At 44.5% G+C, this 26,535-nt stretch overlaps 1 protein-coding gene and 1 long non-coding RNA gene across 12 annotated transcripts in view; one reads left to right on the forward strand and one right to left on the reverse strand.

Moving 5' to 3' along the window:
* The window catches only part of PHLDB2 (pleckstrin homology like domain family B member 2), a 225,666-nt gene that overhangs the window by 111,724 nt on the left and 87,407 nt on the right, over positions 1-26,535 (forward strand). For 10 of the 11 annotated variants that reach the window (XM_039250363.1, XM_039250365.1, XM_039250364.1 and 7 more), the window contains one exon: positions 24,488-25,836. In XM_039250363.1, the coding sequence (XP_039106294.1) occupies positions 24,488-25,836 (1,349 nt within the window). Of the gene's footprint in view, positions 1-4,967; positions 5,026-24,487; positions 25,837-26,535 lie in introns of those variants that run through there. The other variant, XM_039250368.1, reaches the window with a different exon arrangement.
* On the reverse strand, positions 13,304-24,559 carry LOC120244053. The gene is made up of 3 exons (XR_005531452.1): positions 24,486-24,559; positions 16,178-16,187; positions 13,304-13,315 (listed from the first exon to the last, which is right to left on the reverse strand). It is a non-coding gene; the product is annotated as an uncharacterized LOC120244053 (long non-coding RNA).

The following is a 26,535-nucleotide window of genomic DNA, read 5'->3' on the forward strand; positions in this document are numbered from 1 at the left end:
TCAGAGCCTGGAGCCTGCTTTGGATTCTATCTCCTTCTCTCTCTGTCCACGCCCACCCCCCATGCTTCATCTCTCTCGCTCTCTCAAAAATAAAAAGAAATGTAAAATATTTAAAAACGCACATAACTTCTTGATTCCTTATATAGGGTTATTATTAAAGAGAAGACCAGTACAAGTAGTTGTTTCACAGGTTGGACTGGGGTGGAGAACGGCCCAAGTTAATAGCTATGTGTTAGGCTATCACTGCAGAGAGAGGAAGAGACGTACAGATTCAGGACACGAGTTAATCAAGTCCAACTGGTGTTTGCTGATGTGAGGGTACAATAGCAAAATTAATTCCAAATGGATTAAGTCATAAGTAATTTACAATGTCTCTTTGCACAACATTTCTCCTTTCCCTACTTCAGGAGAGGATACAGCAAAGTAAAATCAGGTATTACAGTCACTCTAGATCCTAGAGAAAGAGACAGGGAAGGAAGTTCTGTTGCGTTGTTTATGACACCAAACCCTAGTGGACAATAGGGAATGGCAGAGAGAGTGAGGTGTGGTTCTGGTCTGCGATTACATAGGGGACTTTGTTGCAAAGAACCCAGGAAATGGGAAAAGTAGAAGAAAAGACCTCGTTCTTTTCTTTCTATTTTTAAAAGTATCATCATAACTAAAAGAAATTCTGATATTAAGAATTATTACTTAATAGCTGGTGTTAACATTTTGAGTGTCTTCTCCTCATTTTAAGATGCTTGGGGTCTTCATTTAACATTTAGTTTAAGCTTTGCATCTTTCGGGGGGCTGCTTCATCTCCAGGCCCCTGTGGGATAATGAAAGCTACTGAAAACCACACTAACACAAGCTGGAGAGAGAAGTACTGCTGACTGTAGTCACTTTAAAAAAGTCACATTGAATAAATACTCTTTAAGCCCCTCCCATGTCTGTGTTTTGGAGTATCATTGACACGAATATGAATGAAGGATCCCTGTAGCCTTGAAGGAGCTTGGCTATAGTAGGAGACAGTGATGTCAACAAATAAAACAAGGCAGTGAAAGGAGGCCAGTGAGGATCATTGTTTGCCTTGTGATTTACAAATTAATCTTTATACAGAAACTTTCCCCTGATATCTCATTCCTACTTAAAGAGAGGTAGAACAGAGTATTTAAGAGCATAATCTGGAACCATCCGGACTGTGTTAAAATTCTGATTCTACTGACTTATTAACTGAGTCACCATTAACTCCTCTGTGCCTCATTTTTGTTGTTGTTATAAAATGGGAGTAATAGTATTTACCCTGGAGAGTTGTTAAGGGATTAAACTCACTAATACTCTCGTATATTTGGAAGAGTGCTTGGTATATACAGTAATTGTTGCTCTGAATGAATGTTAGCTATCTTCTCTCAGATATGAATGTTGTCAACTTGATTACGGTCATTCTAGGTGTGCTGTGTGGGTAGATATACTCCTCCGACCCTTTGGGGGAGCACAAGCACCTCTAAAATTTCTCTCTGGTCAAGTGGCAGTATTCTGGGCAAGGAAATGTTTGCAGCTACGTGCTCTGGATCAAAGCTATCATTCGTACTACATGCCAGCCATCATTTTAGGAGCATTGAGGATATATCACTAGATATATCTAACAAAATATCCAACAAAACCAACAAAAATCCTGCCTGCCCAGAACTCATTCTAGAGAGGAGAGGTGGACAACTAACATAATTTTTAAAGTACATTTTATAATATTATAGATGGTAAAAATTCTGTCAACAAAATCCTAAAGAAAGCTTACTGGTATGAAGAATGCATTTTTAATTTTAAATAGAGTAGTCAGGGTAGGCCTGAGGAACACAGTGACATTTGATCAGGGTCTTGAAGGAAGTGAAGGAGGAAGACACTTGGGGGAGAGGACAATTCCATGCAGAGGGGCCGGCTAGCATCAGGCCCTGGGTGGAAGTGTACCTGTCCAGGGATCTAGTCCAGGAATACTGAGGAGACCACTGTGGCAGGAGCTAAGTGAAGGGAGAGAAGTAGGAGTTGAGGTTAGAGAACGGCAGGTCATGTACTATCCTTCTGGGCTATTCTATGGACTTTGGCTTTTGTTCTGATTGAGATGGGGAGGACGGCAGGGTTCTGAGCAGAAGACGGATACAAGCTGGTTGTTTAAAGGGAATGCTCTGGGGGCGCCTGGGTGGCTCAGTCGGTTAAGTGTCCAACTTCAGCTCTGGTCATGATCTCACAGTTCGTGGGTTCGAGCCCCCTGTCGGGCTCTGTGCTGACTGCCAGCTTAGAGCCTGGAGCCTGTTTCAGATTCTGTGTCTCCCTCTCTCTGGCCCTCCCCTGTTCACACTGTCTTTCTCTCTCAGAAATAAATAAAAACATTAAAAAAAATTTTTTAATAAATAAAGGGACTGCTCTGGCTGCTGTCTGGAGAAGAGCCCACAGTGGGGCAAAAGTAGAAACAGGGCTAGGGCAATCAAAGTGAAGACGTGACGGTAGATCAGACCTGGGTTTTAAGAACGGTGGAGGTGGTAAGCAGTTGCATTTTTTGACTTCTTCTGAAGTAGAGCTAAAAGGATTTCCTGATGGATTGGATTTGAAATGCGAGAGAAATCGAAAATCAAGGATGACACCAAGGTCTTAGGGCTGATATGAGTCAGACTTGAGTTGGGACAGGGTGGTTGGGGGTTGGAGGGAAGACTCTCAGGATCTCAGCGTTGGAAATATTAAATGGGAGCAGCCCTATAGGTATCCAAGTGAGCAATTGCCTGAAGTCCGCAGTTCAGGGGAGATGGCCAGGCCGGAGGTAAGATTTGGGAGCTGTTACCACGTAGGCGGTATTTAGAGCCATGAAACAGGATGAGATCACCACGGGAGAGAGCGCGGATAGACGAGAGACCCGAACTCTGAACCCTGGGCACTCCACAGCTCAGAGGCTGGGAGAAGAGAAGGGGCCAGCAGAGGTTAGGAATAAAGCCACGGAAATACGGCGTTGTGGAAGCAAAAATCGTTTCCAGGAGGAGAAAGTGATCAACTATTAATTGTTGCTATTGTCCAAGTGAGGTAAAGACTGAAACACCTTTGATTTAGGAGTTTGATCTCGGTAAGAAGAATTTGAGGGACGTGGTCCAAGCAAAAGCCTGATTGGAGTAAATGGAAGGACAGAACATGGAGTCAGCTTTTGTTAACAATTCTTTGTTTTGTTTTTAAAGTGGATTTGTTTGAGAGAGTGCAAGCAGCAGAAGGGCAAAGAGAGGGAGAGAGAATCCCAAGCAGACTTTCAGTGCAGAGCCTGACGTGGGGCTTGAACGCATGAACCATGAGATCATGGCCTGAGTGGAAGTCAAAGCCTGGGCCATTGAGCCGCCCAGGTTCCCCGTGTTAAATTTTTTTAAAGGCATTTTGCTACAGCTGAGCAGGAGAGGGGACATGTGGCTGGTGTGGAAGTGGATTCAAGAGAGTTTTTTGTTTTTAAGATGAGGGAAGTAGCATGATTTTATGTCGATGGAGATGATCCAATAAAGGGAGAATATTAATGAGGTGGGAATAGAGAGAAATGCAGGAGTACTTAACCTCTGGATTGGCCTCTGTAGGTTTCTGTGGGGCAAAGAGCCAGGACAGGGTAGGGGTGGGGTGGTTCTCTAAAACACCAAGCAGTTCATAGATGAGCCTCTCCTTGAAATTAGAAATTCTTGCACAAACGAAAAGTGCATTCAATAAGCCATTTGTTGAGTGACTACTAAGGCCACTCACGGTGTCAGGTACTTTGCCGGCATGATCCAAAAGCTTATAACCGACTTCCAACATCAGTTTCATTATTACTACGCTGTAGACGAAGAAACTGTTACTGGGAGCTGCAACAATTTCCCCCAAGGCATACGGAGCAGAAGTTAAATAGTCTGCATTTCACGGCGCCCTTCTTCCTCGCCGCTGCGGCTTCCTTGAGGGCCGACGGCCTTCACCTTTGCAACCCCAGGGAACGGCTCCGAACGGTCCATTGTTGCGGTGTCTTCGTTCAAGGCACCGGATGGAGGGCATTCCCACCAGCACTGTTCTCAATGGTCGCAGCAACTGAGAAAACAAAAAAATATGTTGGAAAACACAGAAACTTTCAGAAGAGATTACCGAAAGGAAATCCGAATCCGTTCCAAATCATCGGCCCTTAGCTGAGGCCATTTCCCAAGGAGCTCGAAAAGCTGCTTTTCTGACGCATCGGGTCCCTGCCCGCGGGCGAACGGTCTGGAGCAGGTGAGGTGTGGTCACCTGGAGTTTCCCAGTAGAAACTTCACATCGGGTGAGGAAATCATCACCGGAGGACGTGTACCCTCCCGCCCTTCTTCCATCTCGTAAAAAGAAAAAAAAAAAAAAAAAAAAGCCTGTCCCTAACGCGCGCAGTAAAGGCACTCGGCGCGGCTCTGAGGGCTGGCGCCGGCAGCCGGGGCGAGCAGCCAGGCCCCTCCAGCAGCCGTGCGAAGCCCCACCGCACGGCGCCCGCCCCCGGGCGGCTCACCGACTTACCGCCCCGAGTCCCAGGGCGCCCGGCGCGGCGGCCGCGCAGGGGCCGCGGCCCGGGAGCGAGGCGCGCGGAGCCCACCACCGCGGCCCGCGGGGGACCGCGCGGCGCGACGCGGCGCCCGAGCGCGCCTTCCCGCCCTGGCGGCGGGGTCCCCGCGGCGCGGCCGTGCCAGGTGAGGAGGGGGCGGCGGCCGGCTGGCAGGACCGGGCGGCGCCGGCTCGCGGCGTCCGGGCCGCTCCCCTGGGGGGCGCTGTCTCCCCCCGCCCAGCGCTAAGTTGGTCGCCGCCGGTTGCGCGGCGGAGGGCTGGGGGCGGAGAGGAGGCAGTGGCCGCCCGGGCCGAGGAGGGGCGCGCGGAGTGCGCACCGCTAGCCCGGAGTGGCCGCTCAGCGGCGGCTGGAGCTGCGGCGGGGCCCGGCCGGGGGGTCTGGGGGAGGGGGGGGCCGGGGCCGGAGGGCGGGCGGGGGGCGGGGAAGGCTAGAGGGCGGCGGTGCCGGTGCAGAACTGCGGCCGGAGGGAAGATGAGACGGTGAGTGGGAGCCGGGGGCGCCGAGTTGCTTTGCTTCTTTTGCAGACTGTAGGGACAAAAGCCCGGGCTGGGGTTAGCGGGACCCTGGCCGCGCAGCTTTGGGGGCCCTGGACCCCGGGGGAATGGCTGGACCCTGCAGGAGAGTGTCGGGCCTGGGGGAGAATCTCCCAGAATGACTGCAGGGAACGGGCGGGATTTGGGGGGACCGGAGGCAACTTTTGCCCAGAACTCTGGAATGACCAAGGGGAGAGGGGTGGGGGTCTTCGGTGGAGAGCTGCTTTGTCGCGATGGGCGGAGGAAAGAGAAGGTCTGCTGCTGCAAGATGGTGTGGGGCGCGGGATTCAGAGAAGACCCCCCCCCTTCACCTCCTCCAAATATCTGGCTAGCTGCAATTCCGATTCCACTGTTTCAAAAGTGGGGCTCGCGAGGTTTTGAACCGCGCAGAACCTCAGAATCCGACTTGGTTTTCGATCCCCAAAAGTGTGTGGTCTGGCGGTGTCCGCAGCCCCAGAGACAGCGGCTGGAAGCGTTGGGGAACGCTCTGCACCTCTGTTTCTCCCGCGTCCGGAGGGCGGAGGCGCGGCTGAAGTGCTTGCTGGTACATTCAATAACTTAGCTCCAGCGGTCGTCGCGTACTAAAGTGCCCGGGAGTCGGCTCACTCCCGCTACCGCCAAGAAATTAAAAGGCTGACAGGCTGTCCCTTTCAGAGGTGAGGTGTCCCGTTTGAAAGAGCTGCGGAAGTCGTACCTGCTCCCAGAGCCTGCCCATCTACCTTTCTTATGTATAAGAGGGACCTGTGCTCGAAGCCTTTTAAATCAGTAGACTTGCCTGGGGCTGGACATAACTCTCGGCAGGCCCTGCCCTCATCCCTGGAAGTCTTCCTCGTGCAGCTCTGGAGTAGCTCTCAGGAGTTCTAGAATGCACAACTAGGCACTGCCAAACGCGGCTGGGAGTGGAACTAGAAGAAGAAGCATACGGATGTGGATTCCTTTTAGTAGACGGGTTTGCCAGCCATACTCCCCTTCATTCTATATGAAGTGGCAGATACTTCTTTGCAAGTATTGGAGTGTAGCTTTAAGCTTCCTCGTTTGGTTTCATTTGGGTGCTTGACATACGTCCCTGAGATTCTGACATTGTCTGAATTCAGCTGGGAGCGATCGAAATGAAGTTCTGCTTCAGAGGGTTAAACTTTTGCCCTGAGAGCACTTGGATTCTTGCTTCCTGGTAGGATAGCAACCGAGTAGTTGGATTTGGGATAAATAAACCTTTAGAAATGCCCACTGTTTTAACAGAATGGCGATATCCCTGGTACCATTGCCGTCAATTATGTAAATATTTGTTTGACTAAAGAGCGGAGTTCTTTGAAAAGTAACAGTTATGTCTATTCAAGATTCCCTTTTCATATCCTGGACTTAGTTCTTTAAAAGTGTCTTTTTTTTTTCACCTTACATTTTTTAATGTGGAAATGTAAGCATTATACGTACTTAAGAAACTCAGTAAAGTTCTCAAAACCTTTCTAACTGGCATTTCCTTTAAAACCAAGGAAAGTTGAGTTTTTGCTCTGTAGCCTTCACCTCCTGAGACCCAGAGGTTTGCAAATCTCAGCCTTTCTCACCAATGGGAAAATGAGATGTTTGGTTAAGAGTAGTAATCATTTCAGTTTCCAGGCTTCAGTGTGTTTCATGCAGGGGGCAGCTGCTGTTCCTTTGGGCTGGGGACTGTAGGGGGTGTCTCTTGGATGCCTGTTTGAAGTGGTGGAGGAAAAAGATACTTGGGGAATTGAGTTTGCCAAGCCGTATCTTAAAGAATCTAGACCAAAGGCAGAACTCATTAGCATCCTTTTCAGAAACATTTTTTAGTTACTGGCTTTGCACCAGAGAAGAAAGAGACAGCCAAAGTGATTACACCAACCACTGGATTTCCTTATTCTCTTCAAAGCCCTATTGTGAAGTCTCTGAGCAAGGATTGATTCTGGAGTGTTCTAGCGAAGTTACTGTAAAAAACGTGATTCCTTTTGGATACTTTTAAAGAGCAGCTGAGGTAATGACTTTGTGTGCTAATTCTCAGCCCTTAGCAGGGAGGCGGGCTATGAATGATTTGTAAAGGCTGTGCTTTGTACTTCTTGCAAGTGGAATACATGGGCTTTATAAATCTGACTGTTAGGTCTAGGTGTACTTTACTTATTAACAGTGTAAATGTCGCCCATTTGAAACAAAGAAACAAACCAATTCTAAGTGATGTGCATTATTTTAAAGCCATTATATCCATTATAGCAGTGGTTCTCAATTGGGAGTGGAGGTAGATTTTGCTCCCCAAGGGATATTGGCTAATGTCTGGAGACATTTTTGGTTATCCATTTGGAGGTAGAGAACAGCCCCCTCCCCACCAACTGGGCTGACAGCTATAGTGGGTAGAGGCCTCAAGCTGCTGCGTAGTAATGTCCTACAATGCACAGAACACAAAGAATTCTCTAGCCCCCAAAATCTAGAATATTGCTCCAGAATAATACACTAAAATACTAAAGCATTACCTCGTGGGCATCTGTTAATAAGATTGGGGATCTTAATCTAATTTGGATCCTCAAGAAACCAACTGTGCTCTTATTAAACACAAAGAGACCATGTCATAGAAGCCTTCTTGTCAGCACCGGATTCTTTTGCTCTTGGCATTGAGAGTCTTAGTATACCAAAGATGTGAAAGAACTAGTGTTTATTGACAACTTTGAGTTCACTTAAAAATCACAGAATTTGGGAGTATTAGAGTGCAGAGGAGCCTCAGAGATCACCAAGTTCAATCTTCGTATTTTATAGATGAGCAAACGGAGATGCCTGGAGATTAGTAACTCATAAGATGTCACGTGAGTTTGTGGCAGACATAGTCCTGAGTACAACCCAGAATTAGGGAGTTTAGAAATTGATGTTTAAGCAGCTGTAATTTTTTTTTTTTTATTAGTGGGCCTGACCCTTTGTGAGCCTTTAGAGGTACCATTCTTCCTGAGGAAATAAATAAACCCTTTGACTGGGGAAGAGTGGCATTAGCCATGGTGGCGGTGGAGCATATGCCTGGGTGTGTCAGCCCTAAGAAGGAGATAATTCCATTGTGTGACCTGTAACATACTACGTCTGATGCCGACACTGTCCTTCCCGTGGCAGAGTGGGCAACAGATGGTCCCACAAGCCTAGCAGATGCTGCTTTTGAATCCAGGTACAAAATAGAACCTCTGAGATTTTCCATCCCTCTCTGCCTCGTGGGTTAAGAGTAGAGGACATGAATGGATAGGGTTGAATTAGACAGGAGGGAAATGAGAGAGCCCTCCTGAGTACGAGGTTTGAAAAGATACCTGGCATATAAGAAAATGAGGAGTTGTGGGGACAATTCGGAAGCTGATGAATGGCTGTCTACAATAAATATGATTGTATAGAACGTGGGCTAGGACTCTGAAGACAATTCAAGTTTAGCTATCCTTTGGGTGAGTAAGACAAAATAATCCTGGGACTAAAAGGAAATTTTCGTATCTGACTCCTTTGTCTGCAATGCACTCACTTGACTGGACAGTGCAGTCAAGTCTTCTAACTCCTGTGCTACTGTTACTTTCTTTTACAGCAGTCTACCATTCCATCTGTTTCCTTGATGGGGAAGAATATGACAGTATAAAGCTATTGTTGATTTTCTAGGAGAGTTTTAGAAAGCATGGCATTTGTGAATGGCTCTGTTTATAGAAAGGGGTTACCTCTCTGTGAGTTTTGAATTATCAAAACATTTGTGCCCATATGACCTGGTCAGTTACAAACATATACTCTCAAATTTACATTTCTATGATTGGCCATTAGGCCTGTGATTACACACAGTTCTGAGTCCTCAGTGTTGCTGCCAAGGTAGTTATAATCAATCCTCAAGTCTGGGAGGTTCTGGCGTTAGAGGAGACTTTTTCAGTATGCCTTCCTTGGGACAGGTCAGAACTCTGAACTATGCTGAGGTAAGTCCTTATCATTTTGATAACTAGCCAATGGGTGCACCTCAAAGCCAAGTCTGTGGTAGTATATTTAGAAATGCTTTGAAAGAGATGACTTTCTTAAGAGGTCTGCTCCCTGCAGATACTACAATAAAGAGGGGCAGCAACTTTCTCATTATCACCTTCCATGTAGTTCTTACTGTAGTTTTTACATCTATTTTTAAGATGATGGGAGGGAAGACATGAGTTGGCTTTGTTTTGTCTTTTAAAAAACTGTTGGCTGGAAATATGTATTGGCATTTGAGTAATGTGACTCTTGTCTTTTGAAAATGAATAAGACCAAAATGGTAGCTCAGGGTGTCAGATCCCTTCAAGATAAACAGACAAGAACTTGTCTTTGTCACACAGGACTCATATCCTCTAGGGGTTAATTTCAGTCGTTCTCATGATATTTAGGGATGTTTCTTCCATGTCAAAAAGAAGCTTTGTGCTGTATCTACTTTAAAGGCAAGACTGTTATCTATAGCAGCTAGTGGTCAATAATAGAAACGCAGGCTTAAAAATTATTTTATTGAGGTGTTGCTGGGAAAGCCAGGGTCTGGAAAATCTTGCTATATAAAGAAACAGGTAAGTAAGACCTAGAATAGCAAGCGAAGTTACATGGAAAAGTTTTGGAGAGGTTTTTAAAAGAGATAGTTTATTTGTTTAGTGTGTGAACGTTGATTTATTAGACAAACTGCTTTTTCTTACTTTGCAAATGAAGGGGAAGGAAAGGTTTGTGTGTGCCAGTATTTAATATCATTACCTCAAGCAGGGTCAGCCTTTTCTAAGCCTTGCTGCTAAATCTGGAGTTCAGCGGAAATTAGTGTTGATCATCATAAAATATTTGGTTTTACACATTGTGTGTGACTTCTCCAGATGGTAGTAGGCTTGTGGAATTAACCTATGGAACAGCAAAAAGCTAAAGGTTACAAGATTTTTCCTAGGTACGTTTCTTGACCCCAGTACTGCTAAAACAAGGGCAGGTAAAAGCAAAGGAAAGCCTGCTTTTGCATTCTTTTGACCAGTTCAGACCCAGTGTGAATAGTGCTTCATAGCCGAGAGATACTCGGAGGAGACTGGGAAGTAATGTCTGGCTGCCACACTGCTTATGTCATTGCAGAAGTAGGCTTTCGAAAACAGCTTAAGATTTATTAAGGAAACGGCAAGCCCCGGGAATGCAGATTACATATTTCTTATACATCATGCTGAATCAAATACCCATCTTATGTTGCATTCCTCTAACTCTGACCAGGCCTCTGTCCCACTCTGTTATGCCGAAACAATTTCCCGTGCCCTTGGAATGTCATGGGCAGCGGCACCGGTGCACGCTTTTCCCAATTAGGTAGCTGCCACCTTATCACTAAAGCATGTTTCTGTTCTTTGGTCATTTCCATGCCCTGCATTGTGTAACTGGCACGCCTATGTTATTTAACCAGTATCTGTCTCTTGCTCCAGAAAGTTGGAGCAGAAAGAACCCCCGGTTCACCCTTACCGGTTTAAATATGGGAAATCTCAGCTAACATGAGGTGAGGACAGGAGAAGTGACTTGCTCCAGCTCTTAACTTCTCTTGGTGATTTTGGCAGAACCAGTACTCGGACGGGTCTCCTGACTCATGTTCCTGGCAGCCTGTCTAGTGTTCTTTCTACTAGATTGGCTATTATAATAAAAATAACATCCTACTGAAACCATTTCCTTTATTAGGTCTTTTGGCTGGGGTTATAAACAACAACATTGATTAAATTTAATTTAGTTAGTTGATTATGGATCTCTGCTGGTTCAAGTCCTTTCTCTTATTCTTTTGAGCAATGAATGGTCCAAAGGTAGGCATCAGGAGAGGGAAAAGTTAAATGTCTTCTAATACCCACTCGGTGTAATCAACCATTAAGTAATGAAGACATGGTACCATTACTGTTTTGTTTACTTTATGATATTTTTAAAATCTGTTGGCTCAATTTTTTTAAATGTTTATTTATTTTTGAGAGAGACAGAGAGACAGAGAGACAGACAGTATGAGTGGAGGAGGGGTAGAGAGAGAGAGGGAGACACAGAATCTGAAGCAGGCTCCGGGCTGAGCTGTTAGCACAGAGCCTGATGGGGGGCTCAAACCCACAAACTGCGAGATCATGACCTGAGCTGAAGTCAGATGCTTAACCGACTGAGCCACCCAGGCGCCCCCTTTGGCTCAATTTTTGAGTTGAAAGGAAAAACACAACTATGGAAGGTGGGGTCATCTTGTGTTCCATCTCTCCTGAGCCTACATGCTCAGACTATTCCCAGTTCATACATTTTGGGTAAGAGAATGGGAAACGTAGTGTTTTGGGGTTTGGGGAGTGTTACTTTGGAAGATTATAAAATGACTCTCAAGAGAGTGTATTTTGATCAGAGACTAGAATGGAGACAGGGTGGTGGAAAGATCAGAGTTTGCTCCCATAGACTCTTAGCTTCTAATTCAAGTCCCCAGGAGGTGGTTTCAGGGCCAAGAGAGAGCATTTTTATTCCCTTGTAATCCTAGGGTCAATATTTTTCTTGTTTGAAATTGACTGAGCTGGAAGGATGCTGGAGTAGCCCTCTGCCTCCGGAAGTGGACCTGAAGGAGGGTGCACACACACGGTCATGACCTCCAGTTTAGCTTTTTTGTGACCCCCCCCCCCCACTTCTGTGGTTTTATCTTCACTGTGGTGATCACATAATAGGAGGGTTCTTCCAGGTCTGTCGTCAGAATCACCTCCACCCAAGCATGAATTCCACTAACGATCAGAAATGAGAAACATCTGGAAACATTGGACTTATTTGGGAAAATTTCAGGAATCTTCATGTTGACCTGAAACTGCTTTAGGATTCTATAAAGAACCCTGAAATATGGGTCTATAATTTCCTTCAACTCTTGCTTCCAAAGCGGAAGTAACCTAATTTAAGAATCTGCAAAGCATGGCACTCTCTCTTAGCATAAAATATAAAGTGTGTGTATGTGAGTGTCTTTAAGTTTTTTGAGGCTCACACTCTTCAAGATATAGCAAGGTTGGCAGTTTTTGTGAATACTTTTACATTTTAACTTTCTTTTTTTTTTATGTTTATTTATTTTTGAGAGAGAGAGAGAGAGAGCACACACACAAGGGGAGTAAGGACAGAAAGAGAGGGAGACACGAAATCTGAAGCAGCCTCCAGGCTCTGAGCTGTTAACACAGAGCCCGATGCAGGGCTTGAACTCACAAACTGTGAGATCATGACCTGACGAAGTTGGACACTCAACCAACTGAGCCACCCAAGCACCCCAACATTTTAACTTTCTGAAGAGACGGGTTTGTTTTGGGCACACATAGTGGTGAAATTTAATTACTGCCCCTAGCATTATTGTGCAAGTATTCTGAATACACCAAATGGCCTGATACTTGCAGTCTGAACAGTGCATTTCTTTTTTCAAACTTCTCCCATATACTTAAAAAAAAAATCAGCTTTTAGGAGCTTATTTCAGTATGAAAGAAGGTTAATATTTCGTACTTAAAAAAATAAGCTAGGAGCCACTGATATGACGCTATCAACTTTGTAATGTGAGCTACTATAATTTTTAAGTCCATATATATTCATGTATTTTTATTCATACTGATTTGCAAAATGTGTACATCTCACTTTTTAACTATTTTATTATGGAATGTTTTAAACATACACAAAAGTTAACAGAACAATACAGTGAAATCTCACGTGTCTTTCATGTGTCATGTTAATCTTGTTTCATCTGCAGACCTTCCTTCTTCTCCCAAAGCATGGGTTGTTATAAACTAAATTTTAAACACTGTGCTATTTCATTCACAAATTATTTAAAATGTAACTCTAAGAGATTAGGATTTTTTTTTTTTGAGATTAGGATTTTTTAAAGTTTATTTATTTATTTATTTTGAGAGAGCAAGGGAAGGGAGGGGCAGAGAGAGAGAGAATCCCAAGCAGGCTCCGCACTGTCTGTGCAGACCTCAGTGGGGACCTCGAACTCAAATCCTGAGATCATGACCTGAGCTGAAATCAAGAGTCAGAAGCTTAACCCACTGAGCCAACCCAGGTGCCCCAGAAGAGATTTGGGATATTTAAAAAATGTAACCATATCATTAGTACACCTGAAAAAAATAGCTGTACTTATTATATCATCTATGTTATCATCAATGCTCAGAAACTCCTGAATCTCTTTTAATCTAGAACAGTTCCCTCTCTGTCTTGTTCTTTTTTTTCCCTCGCCATATGCTAGTTGAAGACATTGGTTTTTTTTTTTTTTTTTTCTTTTCTGTAGCCTTTCCCATATTCCAAACTTAGGTTATAGCATCTCCGTGGTGCTGTTTTCTATATTCCTTCGTGTCTCCTATTTTCTGTAATTGAAGACAGCATGTTTTAATTTGAGATCTTTCCTACAATGTCACTGTGTTCAACTTAATTTATTATAAATATATGTAATGTATATTATATATATATATATATACTTACTGGATTATTATTGTTTCTCTTTTAAATATTGCTAAAACGACTTTAATAATGGTGTAAACACACCATTATTATGTGAGTCTAACTGATAAAAGTCACATCTTGTGGACTTAAGTAAAAATCAGGAATTTTGTTGGTAGGAAGGGGATTTGAATGGCCCATAGGTGTTTTGAGGTTATTTTTGCTGTGTCTCCTCTCTATTGCCTTCCTCACTGGCTGGAGAGAGTTGTCACAGGAATCTGCTGCCAAATTCCTTGGAGAATCTCAAGAATATTTTTTTTTCAAGACTATTTTAAAGCTCATACAAACATGTCTTATTCAAGGAACTAGACAAAAATTTTTGATGCCCATAATTGATGTTTTACCCTCTTCACTAAGAGTCCTCTAAGATTTTTAGGGATGCCTGGGTGGCTCAGTGGTTTAAGCATCCTACTCGATTTCCACTCAGCTCATGATCTCATGGTTAGTGAGTTTGAGCCCCACGTTGGACTCTGCGCTGACAGTACGGAGCCTGCTTGGGATTCTCTCCCTCTCCATCCACCCCTCCCCTTCTTTCTCTCTCTCTCTCTCTCAAAATAAACATTTAAAAAAGAGTCCTCTAAGATTTTTATTCCTATAAAACACGCTAGATTTATTTAAAAGTAGCCTCTGACCACAGGAGATAAAGATCCCTATTTGAAGTATGGTTATCACTGTTGATTGCGATCACTTTTAGGAACCTTTGGACACCATCTGGAGTCCTCTTTTGGACAGAGCTTAAGACTTCAGGACAGCAAGAGATGACAGAAGGGAATGGTAGTGTGAGGTTAGACTCCTTTATTGTGATAGAAAGAAGCTGGAACTCTTTTTAACTTTCTGTCCTCACTTCTTCCATCTGCCTTAAATGTTCTCATTACCCCCCTCGCTCACCACCGCAAGCTGTGCTCTTTCCTCCCTGCAGCCTCATTTCATGCTTTGTTCTATCTTTAATGGTTTCCCTGACCTCTTTGTGTAGGTGATTTCAGAGTATAATAGAATAAAACTTCAAATGCGGCAACAAAGGCAAACCTAGAGAAAAAGTGTGTGATCGGTGTCCTGAGAGCTGTCCGCCAATCCAGCGGTCCTCACCTTTCTCCGCAGCCTGGCCGTGGGCCACGCCGACACCTGGCCAGTCCGAGGATGCCGCAAGCTGCCTGGGTTCCAGAGAGCCTCAGCTGGCAGTCACGAAAGGCCTTCGTGTATTTTAAGCTGCGTGGGCATGTGGGCAGCATGCGTCTGCCTCTGCATGTCTGGGAGGGTGTGTGTGCACACAGTAAGATTTACAGCCGCCTGTGAATAGGTTCAGTCTGCAAGGACAAAATGGCCTTCTTATTCTGCCATTAAAATAACTTATTCCTGTGGAGCCGCTTTTTCTTTGGCTCTTTCTGAGAGATGAAAAGATCCTCGTTGGAGATTACCAACCTACCTACATGTGTCTAATGGATAATAATTTTTTTTTTTCAAATCGGCAGATCTTTAAATACTAAGTTTATTTATTTATTTTGAGAGGAGGGAAGAGGGGCAGAGAGAGAGAGACAGAGACAGAGAATCCCAAGCAGGCTCCGAGCTGTCAGCCCAGAGCCCGAAGCCGGACTCCATCTCACCAATCTCAGGAGCTGTGAGATCATGACCTGAGCTGAAATCAAGAGTTGGATGCTTAACCAACTGAGCCATCCAGGCGCCCCTAGGAAGATCTTTAAATGACAATGAACATGGCACCAGGGAAGAGTGGGAACTCATTTGCCTCTATGTTGACTTGTTAAAAGAACGAGAAGGGTACTATGCCTACTAACAGAAACTTCTCTGTACTGGGATATAGTCTTGAGTGAGGAAGAAGAGTTGAAAGGAACAAAGTTTAGGAAGTGGGATGAGTGAGGGGGAGATGAGGATGGGCTGAGACCATGATTTAGGGATGCTTGCAGAAACTGTGTGGGAGGTGATCTGTGAAGGAGACAGGATCTGGGGATATTTGCCGGGAGGAGGCGTTTGCCAGTGGGTGTGGGGCTGAGCAGAGAAGTGAGCCTTGTTTGCAGAGATGGCCGAGGCCGAGGAGGATTTAGTGATGAAAGGAAATATTTGTGCAAAAGGAGGGTATGTTTGCGGAAGGGAGAGCTAAGAGGATTGAAGGTTTAAGTGAGGATGGTGTTTGGATTAACAGAGGATGGGGAAATGGCTGCTTTGGGAGTTCTGAAATGAGAATATCGCTAGAGAAGGAAGTGGTTGTTCCTGAAGCTTCTAATTAGCTCCCCCCCACCTTCATCATATTTTCTTGTTGGGATTAGTGGACAAAGAGGGAGGTTTTGTATCCATTGTTCTCCATTCTTTAGCTTTGAGTTGGGGGCTAAAACAGATTCCCCGGTTTTCCCTTTTCCTCCTCTAAAAGCTCCCCCTTGGGCCCCATCTGCTGTGACAGGAATACCCCTCCTCCCCAGAATTCATGTAAAGAATGGCACCACTTCTGAGAGACTGCTCCAAGCTGGTGTCTGAATTCAATTACATGTCATCAGTGCGTGCTTTATTTATAACATCACCATATTGTAAACATCAGCGTTGAAAGAGACCAGCCTGTGGACCACCAGTGTTCTGGGAGAGCTTTGCAACCAGGGTCAGCCACTGTCTGCGACGACATATGTTCCCAGAGCCAGCGCCTGGGCTTGGAGGGCCCGAGTAGGACACAGCAGACACTCAAGCTTTTTTTTTTTTATAAAGTGGAAATTTTAACCTATACCCTCCCTGATCTTGGGGGGAATTATTTTTTCTGAATTTGCTTCTGTAATCTACATCCTCACCTTTTCCCAGCCATAGGAAACAGTCTTCACTTTGCGCTTCACCCTCTCTGCTCGGACAGATCTGCTTTAATTAATCCTCACTGTTCTGGACAACCCTAAGAGGTATCTGTGCATGGCAACATCAGATGACAAGTAACGTGTTGTATACGGCGGGACTCCTCCAAACTCTTTTGGGTTTCTGCATAACTGCATTTATACAGACTAGACTCTGAGTCCCTCTCACTTAACACAACACGACCCAATGCAGCACAAGGAACACAACACTCTTTGTATATATTTGCTTTTTTTTTTTTTAACCCTTTGCTCACTGGGTGTGTTTTCAACATCCTGAAACCAAGATCCCTGCAGCTCTGGCCATTGCAGTGCTGTCAATTCACTGTTGGGGACACAGTTTGAATGAGATTAGCTTCACTGTATTGTTACTGAGTATAAAAGGCACTGGAGAATTCTGTGTTAAAATAGATACCAGAGCCATGTGTCAAAGAGAAAAGGAGCTACCAAGGCACTTATCAACATGATCCTTGAGATTAGTTTTGCAAGTCATTTTCTTCTCTAGGGAAAATGTACTGAGTTTCTGTGGTATCATCCGGAGATCTCTTCATGTCTTCTGGCATTTTCTACTTGACAATGAGCTGATGTACATTTCAGGTGATAAAATAACCAGAGCTCTAAGGGGTGGGAGGTGGGGGATTAAATTTATGGATTGGAAAGTAAGCCCAAACATTTCAACACACATTAACTTCTTTCCTGTTTAGACTTCCCGGTGTTGTCTTTTCTCTCAGACGGGCACCAGATGCCTTCTCCCCTTCGCCACGCCCATTCTGGGGATATGCATGTAATATATGTACTTGTGAAAGCCCTCAGGACTCTTGCTTCCACAATAACAATGCAGTGGTTTTTATAATTTCCCTGAGACTTCTTTTTTTAGTTGACATAAAATGTTCGAAAAACCCAAAATAAACACACAGAAGCCAGGCCGGAGGCAGGGTCCTCCTTGCCTGCCTCCTCTCTTACACCTGCTAACACAGATCCCTCCCTTCTGCTCTCCTCTCTCCAGTTCACCACTGTGGCACACCTCTCTCACGGTGCTTCGGTTCTTCCTCGTCCTGAACTTGTCTGCCGTCTCTGATGCATCTGTCTGCAGTGTCCCCATCCCCGCTCCTTCCCCTCGTCACCAGGGAATTCATTAACCCCAATCTTTTCCACTGTGTTCTCCACCTTCCTGCCTCCCTGGTCCTTGTCAACCCATCAGCCTCCTTCATAGTACATACTGGCTACCAGTCCCCATTCCCCTGTCTTTTCCCATCTCTAGGCCTTCTCTAATGTGATCTCACCTGCAATGAGAAGACCTGTGGAAGTAGGGAAGGGGAAAGGTGTCACAACCATATTATCATGCCTGGGCTCAGGAGGGGTCAGGAAGGGCACCGGCTGGTTCTCCACCTTTTGAGTTGAGTGGGTCGGTGGGATTAAGAGATACCAAATTGAGACCAGTATACATACGCACTCAACTCTGACAGAAGGACGAAACTTTGGAAAAATGAGTAAGTTCCATATTTGTGTTTGATGATGCATTTTTATATGTACAGCCTTTCACATATCCTTACCAGACCTAGTGAGGTTGAACTGAAAAAATGCAGTATCAGATGTGACTATCCCTTCAGGTAGTCTCTGGAATGTGCCTACCTCCAAATTGTGTTTAACTTTCCCCTACAAGTATGTATGGGGAAGAGATGTTGCATGTTTCTCAGACGTGGCTTCTTATTTGCAAATGTCCTTCCCTGGAGTCTGCAAAGCTGATCTTCCTTCAGCAAGTACCGCTATGCAGTACTTTGGTGTTGCATTTTGTTTGGCCAACCAAACTGTTCCAGTAATTCTACTTCTTGATTTTTATAAAAGCATGTGTGAGGAGGAGAGGGGTATCAAGTGTACCACTCTGCAGGGTAGTAAGAAACCTGTAGTAGTTTCATATTCTATAGTTTTATTTGCCCAGATAAAGAGGGAAAAGAATTTGTGAATATTTCATTTGGGTGATTCAGTAGCATTTGAATCTGCAAACAGGCTCAAATATAGTGATATATTTTATAATCTAAAATGACATCCTTCTTGGGGCACCTGGGTGGCTCAGTTGGTTAAGCGTCTGACTTCAGCTCAGGTCATGATCTCGCAGTTTGTGAGTTCAAGCCCCGCATCAGGCTCTGTGCTGACAGCTCAGAGCATGGAGCCTGCTTCAGATTCTGTGTCCCCCTTCTCTCTCTGCTCCTCCACTGCTTGTGCTCTGTCTCACTCTGTCTCTCAAAAATAAATCAGTGTTTAAAAAAACGTTTAATGACATAACTATCTTATATGGCTGAGTCAAAAAAAGTATAACTTTTACCCACACCAAAATAGAGTTAATTTATTTTATACATGGTGGCCTGACCAATTTTATTAGGAGAAAACAGAAAACCATACACTTTAAAAAAATTAAACCTTTAAGGGTCCATTTTGATATGAGGTATTAAGCCCTTCATCTCTGTGCTGTTAACAGAGTAAATGTTTAAAATGCAGCACTTGGGCTCACTGTTTAATTTTTTACTTCTGTTTAATCACGGGTGCCCTAGCTTGCTTTCTGGATTGCTGTCTCTGCACATTGTGGGAATTCCTCTTCTAACTCAGCTCTGTTACCCATTTTGTATACATTATCTTAAAACCAAAGTCTCCCCACTGACTTGCATTCTTTTCTTGTCTATTCTAACATCTCACTTAGGGATTTCCTTTTGGAGCCTTGTCTAAAATATCCTAAATGGTTGGAGGATTGCTTTCCAGTTTAAACCATGCTAAGGGTAGGCACATGGCTTGGACCCTTGAGGGCCTATCCTACATGGTGGTAGAGATGGGAAAGAATTTAGATCACTATGAGAGCAAAATGCTTGGTTATTAAATAGAGTTCATCCCAGAAGAGGTACATGCTAGAAATTTTCAAAAAGGACCATGACATAAAAAATAACTCTTTTTCCTTACACGATTTTTGTTAATAGACAAATCATGTAGAGACAGGGCATTTGCTGCATGTACCAGTAGTCTAATCTCTAATGGGCTTGGAATTTTGCTTATACCCTTAAAATCACAGAATTTTAGGGGCTCCTGAGTGGCTCAGTCGGTTAAGTGTCTGACTTCATCTCAGGTCATGATCACAGGGTTAACGAGTCTGAGCCCCTTGTCAGGCTCTGTGCTGACAGCTCAGAGCCTGGAGCCTGCTTCAGATTCTGTGTCTCCCTCTCTCTGCCCCTCCCCCATGCGTGCTCTGTCTCTGTCTCTGTCTCTCAAAAATAAATTAAAAAAAATTTTTTTTAATCACAGAATTTTAAGTGTAGAAGTGGCCTTATGCTACCTTTGGGAAGTACTCAACAGGTTCCCTTTCCTTCAATGGGACTTAATGTTATTGTAATTTCTTTCCACCATAATTTCCATAGACTGCCACTCTACTGAGTTAATCCCCTCCATGCTCCTTTACCAGGGTCAATCCGTTCTTTTTTAAGGCATGTGCCCGAATAGCAATCATTTGTTCATATGAGTGTCTCACCCTTTGGACTATAAGCCGTGTAAGGCAGGAAGTGGTGTCTGACCACATACTTCTCAGTACTCAGCTTGAAAGCCTAGTTTATGGTAAGAACTTAAGGAAGATTAACACCTACGTAGTAGCAAACAACTCCCAAATCTCAGTGGCTTAAGACCATCTTGGGTTGGCAGGGGTCCTCTTCCACAGTGTCCTCGCTGAGGGGCGTAGGCTAACAATGTCTCCACAGACTTGAATGCATGCGAGGCGTCTCGGCCGGGGTGGGGACAGAAAGCGTGAATCATGCCCCAGCTCTTCATGCTTCAGCTTGGAACCGGCATCTCACTTTCTCTCATAGTTCCTTGATCAAAGCAAGAGACTTAGCCATATCCCAGTGTTATAGGGGTGTAGAAGAACAATACTGCGGTGATTCTGAGAGGAGAACAACAGGAATTTTAGTGCACGATTACCTGCCAAATCAATATCTGACACTCTGTACGCACTGAAGGGCCATCTAATGAATGAAGTACCTAGCACTTTCTGTTGGGCTTTTAATTTCTTTCCATACAATAAGCAGAACCACAGTTTTTAGAAGATGAGGGCACTAATATTATTGTCCAAGCTATGTTCAGTAAACTTCCGGGACTTCTTTGGTAACCACTCTGTTTACTTTACTCGTATCAGGAAAACCGTTGTGTTTTTCAGATGACTAGAGTATGGAATGGGGAAATTTGAGGCAATTAACATTTTGCCTGAGTCATTTAGAATAGTAGGAAAAAATGCCAACACCTTCATATGTTTACATGTTAAGTTAATCTGACCAAGAGCCTTTTTTAGAAGAGTTAGGATCTGGCTCAACAGTTAAAAGAAAGCTTAGGAAAAATGAGAGCCTAAACATGAAGTATTTCTGAAAACATTTGAGTTCTGCTTTCTTAGCAAATTTCAATCATATAATAATGTTTTCAACTACAGTGTAGTCACCATGTTTTACATTACATCCTCAGGCACCCAACTTATGGCTGAAAGTATGCACCCTTTTACCAACTCGTTTATAACTTGAATGCTCACACACACGCATGCACACACACACATACATGTGAAGTAGGAGATGTGTTAATTAACCAGATGGTGAATCCTTTCACAACATATGCGTACGTCACATCACCACAGTGTACATTTTAAATATCTTACAATCTTATCTGTCAATTATACTTCATAAAGCTGAAATAAAATAAAGTAAAATAAATGCAGATTTTAAAAAGAGAAGTATTACTACAGATTATATACTCTAGTATTTTACACTAAGTGTTTCCCCCCCTTAACTGTCAAAGCAACTCAGGTAGATTTATGAAATGTGGAAAGTACAAACTAGTATGAGAGTGGAATTAAAAATCACTGGTAGGTATGCCTGGGTGGCTCAGTCAGTTGAATGTCCAACTCTTGATTTCAACTCTTGATTGATCCTGAGTCATGGAATTGAGCCACCCTCAGCATGGAGCCTGCTTGAGACACTCTCTTCCTCTCTCTCTCTCCTCTCTACCCCTCTCCCCTGCTCAGGAACTCTCTCTCTAAAATAATAATAATAATAATAATAATAATATCATCACTGGTAATGCCACCCCCTAGATAAAACCACTACTAACTTTTGCCGTGATCTCTTCCATTCTGTTGTTCTTATTCTTGGCGTAGAATAGGCATATATACAAAGCCAGAGAAGATATTGGCTCATGATAAGGTATGGCAGTGGAAATGGCAAGAAATGATTAGATTGAGACTATTCTTTAGGGACAATGTTGATAAGATTTATTGATGGATAAATAAATAAAAGGAGGAAGAATATGATAGGCCGGGGATGGAGCTGATGGAGAAGACATTAATTGGGGACATCAGTGACGACTCCCAGAATTTCGGCCTGAGCATCTGTGTGTAATCTGTGTGTATGGGTGGGTGTACGTATCAGAAACCTGCATTCATTTATATATGGCTTTTAAAATTTACTGAACATGTATGAATGCACTTTTTATGCTATAAATTACACTTCAGGGCCAGCTGGGTGTCTCAGTCAGTTGAGCATCCAACTCTTGATTTTGGCTCAGGTCATGATCTTATGCTTCATGGGTTCAAGCCCCAAGTTGGGGTCTGCACTGACAGCGCAGAGCCTGCTTAGGATTCTCTCCTCCCTCTCTTTCTCTCTGCCCCTCCCCCACCCTCTCTTTCTCTGTCTCTCTTTCAAAATAAATAAACTTAAAAAAATTATACTTCAAAATAATTATTTTAAGTGATCATGTAATATTCATTCCTATGAAGTATTGTAGCTTATTTAACCTTCTCCCTGTTGTTAGGCACTTAGGATATTCATCCCCCCCCCCCCCCCATGATATATAACACTGCAGTGGTCTCAGAACCCACTTATTTCCTTGTTTCTTCCATTCAGAAGTATTTAACTTGAGAGAATTGGCCACTGGATTTCCATCATGGCAAACCAGCCAGAGATGAAGTTGTTTAAGAACAGGGGATCATGACTGGAGGTCATCATAGGGGCAGAATGAGATACTAAACCAGGCTCGTGTTACTTTCAAGGTCGTAGCTGGTGGTCACAGGCAGTTTCTCACAGGGATGTTTTTCTTGGGGGCAGAGGTGGCGCTGTCCCTGAAGAACAGAAGACCTGACAAAAGTCAGATGGCACAACCACCTTCCAGCTGGGAGGCAGTTTTAAAGGACAATCTCAGTTTTGTTTTGTTTTGTTTTGTTTTGAGGTCTACTTCAAAAGATAATCATGTTTTTGGGGCACCTGGGTGGCTCAGTTGGTTGAGTATCTGACTTTGGCTCAGGTCATGATCTCACCACTGTGTTCAAGCCACGCATCAGGCTCTGTGCTCACAGCTCAGAGCCTAGAGCCTAGTTTGGATTCTGTGTCTCCCTCCCTCTCTGCCCCTCCCCTGCTCACACTCTCAAAAATAAATAAAAACATTTTAAAAAATTGAAAAGATAATCCTGCTTTTAACCCATCAGGGTGGGATTTGGGTTGGAGGAGAGGGAACTCAAGGCAGAATTTGTTGGGGAAGCTGAACTTTACAAGATGATGTATCCCTAGCTCATCACTAGGACTGAAGCACCCAGATTGCTTCTTGGCCCCAGTATGGATAAGAAGCAGTTCCCTACTCTACTGCCTGGATGTGCCTGGGAGGTTTGCAAAGCTGAGCCACCAAGGCGAAATCCTCAATCCCTTGTCAGGAAGCTGGGGGCGGGGGTGGGGGTGGGGGGCGAGGGGGGGTGGCTGTAACTGAAATTGAAAACTTGTGTTCATTGAGTATCTCACAAACGGGTCAGTGTGAGTCAAGAGAGGTTGGAGATGAGATGGGAATACTAGAAATACCCCTCTTTTGTAAACTTGTAGCCTGGTTACAGAAACAAGGACATTATAAAATTGATTACTAACCATAAGCAACGCTGTTCCTATAGAGACAAGGGAGGTAGTAACTAGTATCTGAGGAGCCTGGCACATTGGACAATCTCAGCAGTTCATGAGTTCAATGAGAGTGTGTAAATTGTATTTTTGCTTTGGTGGTAATGTAAAAAAATACATATTTTTATCCATTACAAATGCAAGCCTTCTTATTTGCAGTGATAATTTGTACTTAAAGTGCATTTTCATAAACTCAAACTTTATTTTCTTAAGTTAATGTTATTCAAACTAGAATCCAAAATACTCTTATGGGTACAGAGGCTTTATAAAAAATGATAAGCAATGGATACTCTGTTTTCACATTTTCAATACTACCTCCTGACCCTAATATGGCAGTAGTTTCATAAACACTCTTACCTCTGTTTCCTTAATTACCTGCCTTTTCTGAAGGGTGCAGGAGCCTTATGGCATATTTCTTCAGAAGGTAACTCTCATAGCCCCTTTTAAAGAGTCATTTTCTGGTTTCTAAAATTTTTTTTTTTTTCGTTTTATTTATCTTAGAGAGAGAGAGAACACAAAGGGGGGAGAAGGGCAGAAGAAGAGGGTGGGGGAGGGAATCAATCTTAGGCAGGCTCCATGTTTGGCACGAAGCCCGACATGGGGCTCAGTGCCACAACCCGGGGATCATGACCTGAGCCAAAATCAACAGGTGGACACTCAACCCACTGAGCCACCTAGGTGCCTGAGAGTCATCTTTTGACCCTCATGTTACTGATCAGTGTCTAGCGTGAAACTTTCTTTATGTGCCAGGATGTGAATTTTGTCTCTGCAGGACTTGACTTCTGAACAATTAATGATTCTAGCAGAGACATCCAAAAGAGGGTCCATTGCACCGCTTTGGGTGTTTGCCTAGTACGCAGGAAGTGCCTGGTCCACCAAGGACTGGAACACCAATGGGAAATTGTCTTTTTTATGGACCAGCCTCATCCTGCACCTGTACTTTGTTAGAGATTTCTTCTCAAATATCATTGATGGCCTCTTGAGTTATTTTTCCTTTGCAGAAAAAATCATCCCAGATCAATGTTCTTTATACTTCTTGATTTTAGTAATAAACTAAAGCAGAGTTCGTGTTTGTTAATTACATCAGGTCAGGCTGCAAGGCTGTTTTTGTTCAGATGTAGGCTGACGAGTACTTGGTTGTTTGCAGTCTTCTTTGTGAAATAAAAATTTCTTTTTTTTTTTTTTCCTTTACAGATTCCAGCAAGATCATGGCAGAGCATAGCCACCTGCAAAAGCAGCTTGATTTACAAAATGGTAGCTTAGAGGCAGATTTTGTGACAAATTCCCTGGAGGACGATTCCCAAAACATGATGGAGAGCTTGAGCCCGAAGAAATACTCTTCCAGTCTGAGATTTAAAGCCAACGGAGACTATTCTGGCTCTTATTTAACCCTCTCTCAGCCAGTGCCTGCTAAGAGAAGCCCTTCCCCTCTGGGAACCAGTGTCAGGAGTAGCCCCTCCCTGGCCAAAATCCAAGGAAGCAAGCAGTTCTCCTGTGATGGAACTGACAAAAGTCTTTCCCTGAAGCCGCCTACTCCTCTACTCAGCACCTCCCCGTCCCTCAGCGGGTATCCACTTGGGAGAGGGGACTTTGATCATTATACCAGCCGCGACAGTGAAAGGTCTTTGAGGCTCACAGAGAAGCCTCCCTATTCCAAATATAGCTCAAGGAATAAATCCCACGACAATGTCTACTTTCTCGGGGGACTGGAAGGCCGGAAGGCGTCTGGCTCACTCCTGGCCATGTGGAATGGAAGTCCCCTGAGCGACAGCGGCTTCTCTCCCATCAGCCGGTCAGGGGCGGCGAGCATGCCTTCAAGCCCAAAGCAAGCCAGGAAAATGAGCGTCCAGGACAACCTGATCCTTCAGCCCAAGTTGACCCGACACAAGGAGCCGGCGTTGGAAAACGTGGGTTTAAGAACTAGGAAGTATTCGGGCAGCAGCCTGAGTCACATGGGGGCCTACAGCCGCTCTCTCCCCAGGTTGCACAGGGCCACAGACAACCAGCTGACACCCCTCACTTTGCCTCCCAGAAACTCCCTGGGCAACTCCAAGCGAACGAAACTGGGGGAAAAGGATCTACCTCATAGCATAATAGACAATGACAATTACCTGAACTTTTCTTCTTTGAGCTCAGGGGCTTTACCCTATAAAACCCCCATGTCTGAGGGCAACCCTTACGTAAGTTCCACCCTCAGTGTCCCTGCCAGCCCTCGAGTGGCTCGGAAGATGCTTCTGGCCTCCACCTCCTCCTGTGCCTCCGACGACCTTGACAGGGCTTCCTATTCGGGGCCCAGCCCGGGTCATTTGTTTCCCGCTGGAGAGCCGGACAGAGTTTTTGCCACCAGGAGGAACTTCTCTTGTGGATCTGTCGAGTTTGATGATGCAGATTTGGACAGCCTCAGACAGGCCTCAGGAACTCCCCAGCCCATCCTTCGGGAAAGGAAAAGCAGCATTAGCTCCATTTCAGGCCGTGAAGACCTGATGGATTATCACCGGCGGCAGAGGGAGGAGAGACTCAGGGAGCAGGAGATGGAGCGACTGGTAATCTTCTTCATCTGACTTGACCTCACTGTTCCCTTGAGCGGTTCTTTTTTTTTTTTTTTTTTTTAATGTTTTATTTATTTCTAGGAGAGAGAGAGAGAGAGAGACAGCGTGAGCAGGGGAGGGTCAGAGAGAGAGGGAGACACAGACTCTGAAACAGGCTCCAGGCTCCGAGCTGGCAGTCAGCACAGAGCCCGACGCGGGGCTCGAACCCACGAACAGCGAGATCATGACCTAAGCAAAAGCCGGATGCTTAACCGACTAAGCCACCCAGGCGCCCCCCCCTTGAGCGGTTCTTGGAGACACACTCCAAGGAAATGTGTGGGTCTGTAGGATGTCCAGGTGCACCAGCCACTGGTGTCTTTCTAGAATTCTGCTATCCTTCCTTTCCTCGGTCACTCTGAGTGGTCACGTGTGGATATTTGAAGGCCTACTTGTACCTAGTGTTATATTAAGTTCCTCCGCAGAGCCCTCTCAAGTGTAGATTCTTGATCAGCGTAACAAAGTAGTTGTGAATTTTACTGAATTCTGTAGAAGTCTTACAAACATTAAGACTATGAGTAAACACTAATTAATATTCTTGATGTCATCAAATTCCCATGTGCATGGTCTGAGAGAAATAAGCCATGAAATCATGACTCACCGGGAATTAGGCAATCCATTTTTCTGAATAGCAAGCTGTCAGGAAGGTTGAAAGGT

Source organism: Hyaena hyaena, unplaced genomic scaffold (genome assembly GCF_003009895.1).
Source record: "Hyaena hyaena isolate Hyena2069 unplaced genomic scaffold, ASM300989v1 scaffold_366, whole genome shotgun sequence".
Classification (NCBI taxonomy): domain Eukaryota; kingdom Metazoa; phylum Chordata; class Mammalia; order Carnivora; family Hyaenidae; genus Hyaena; species Hyaena hyaena.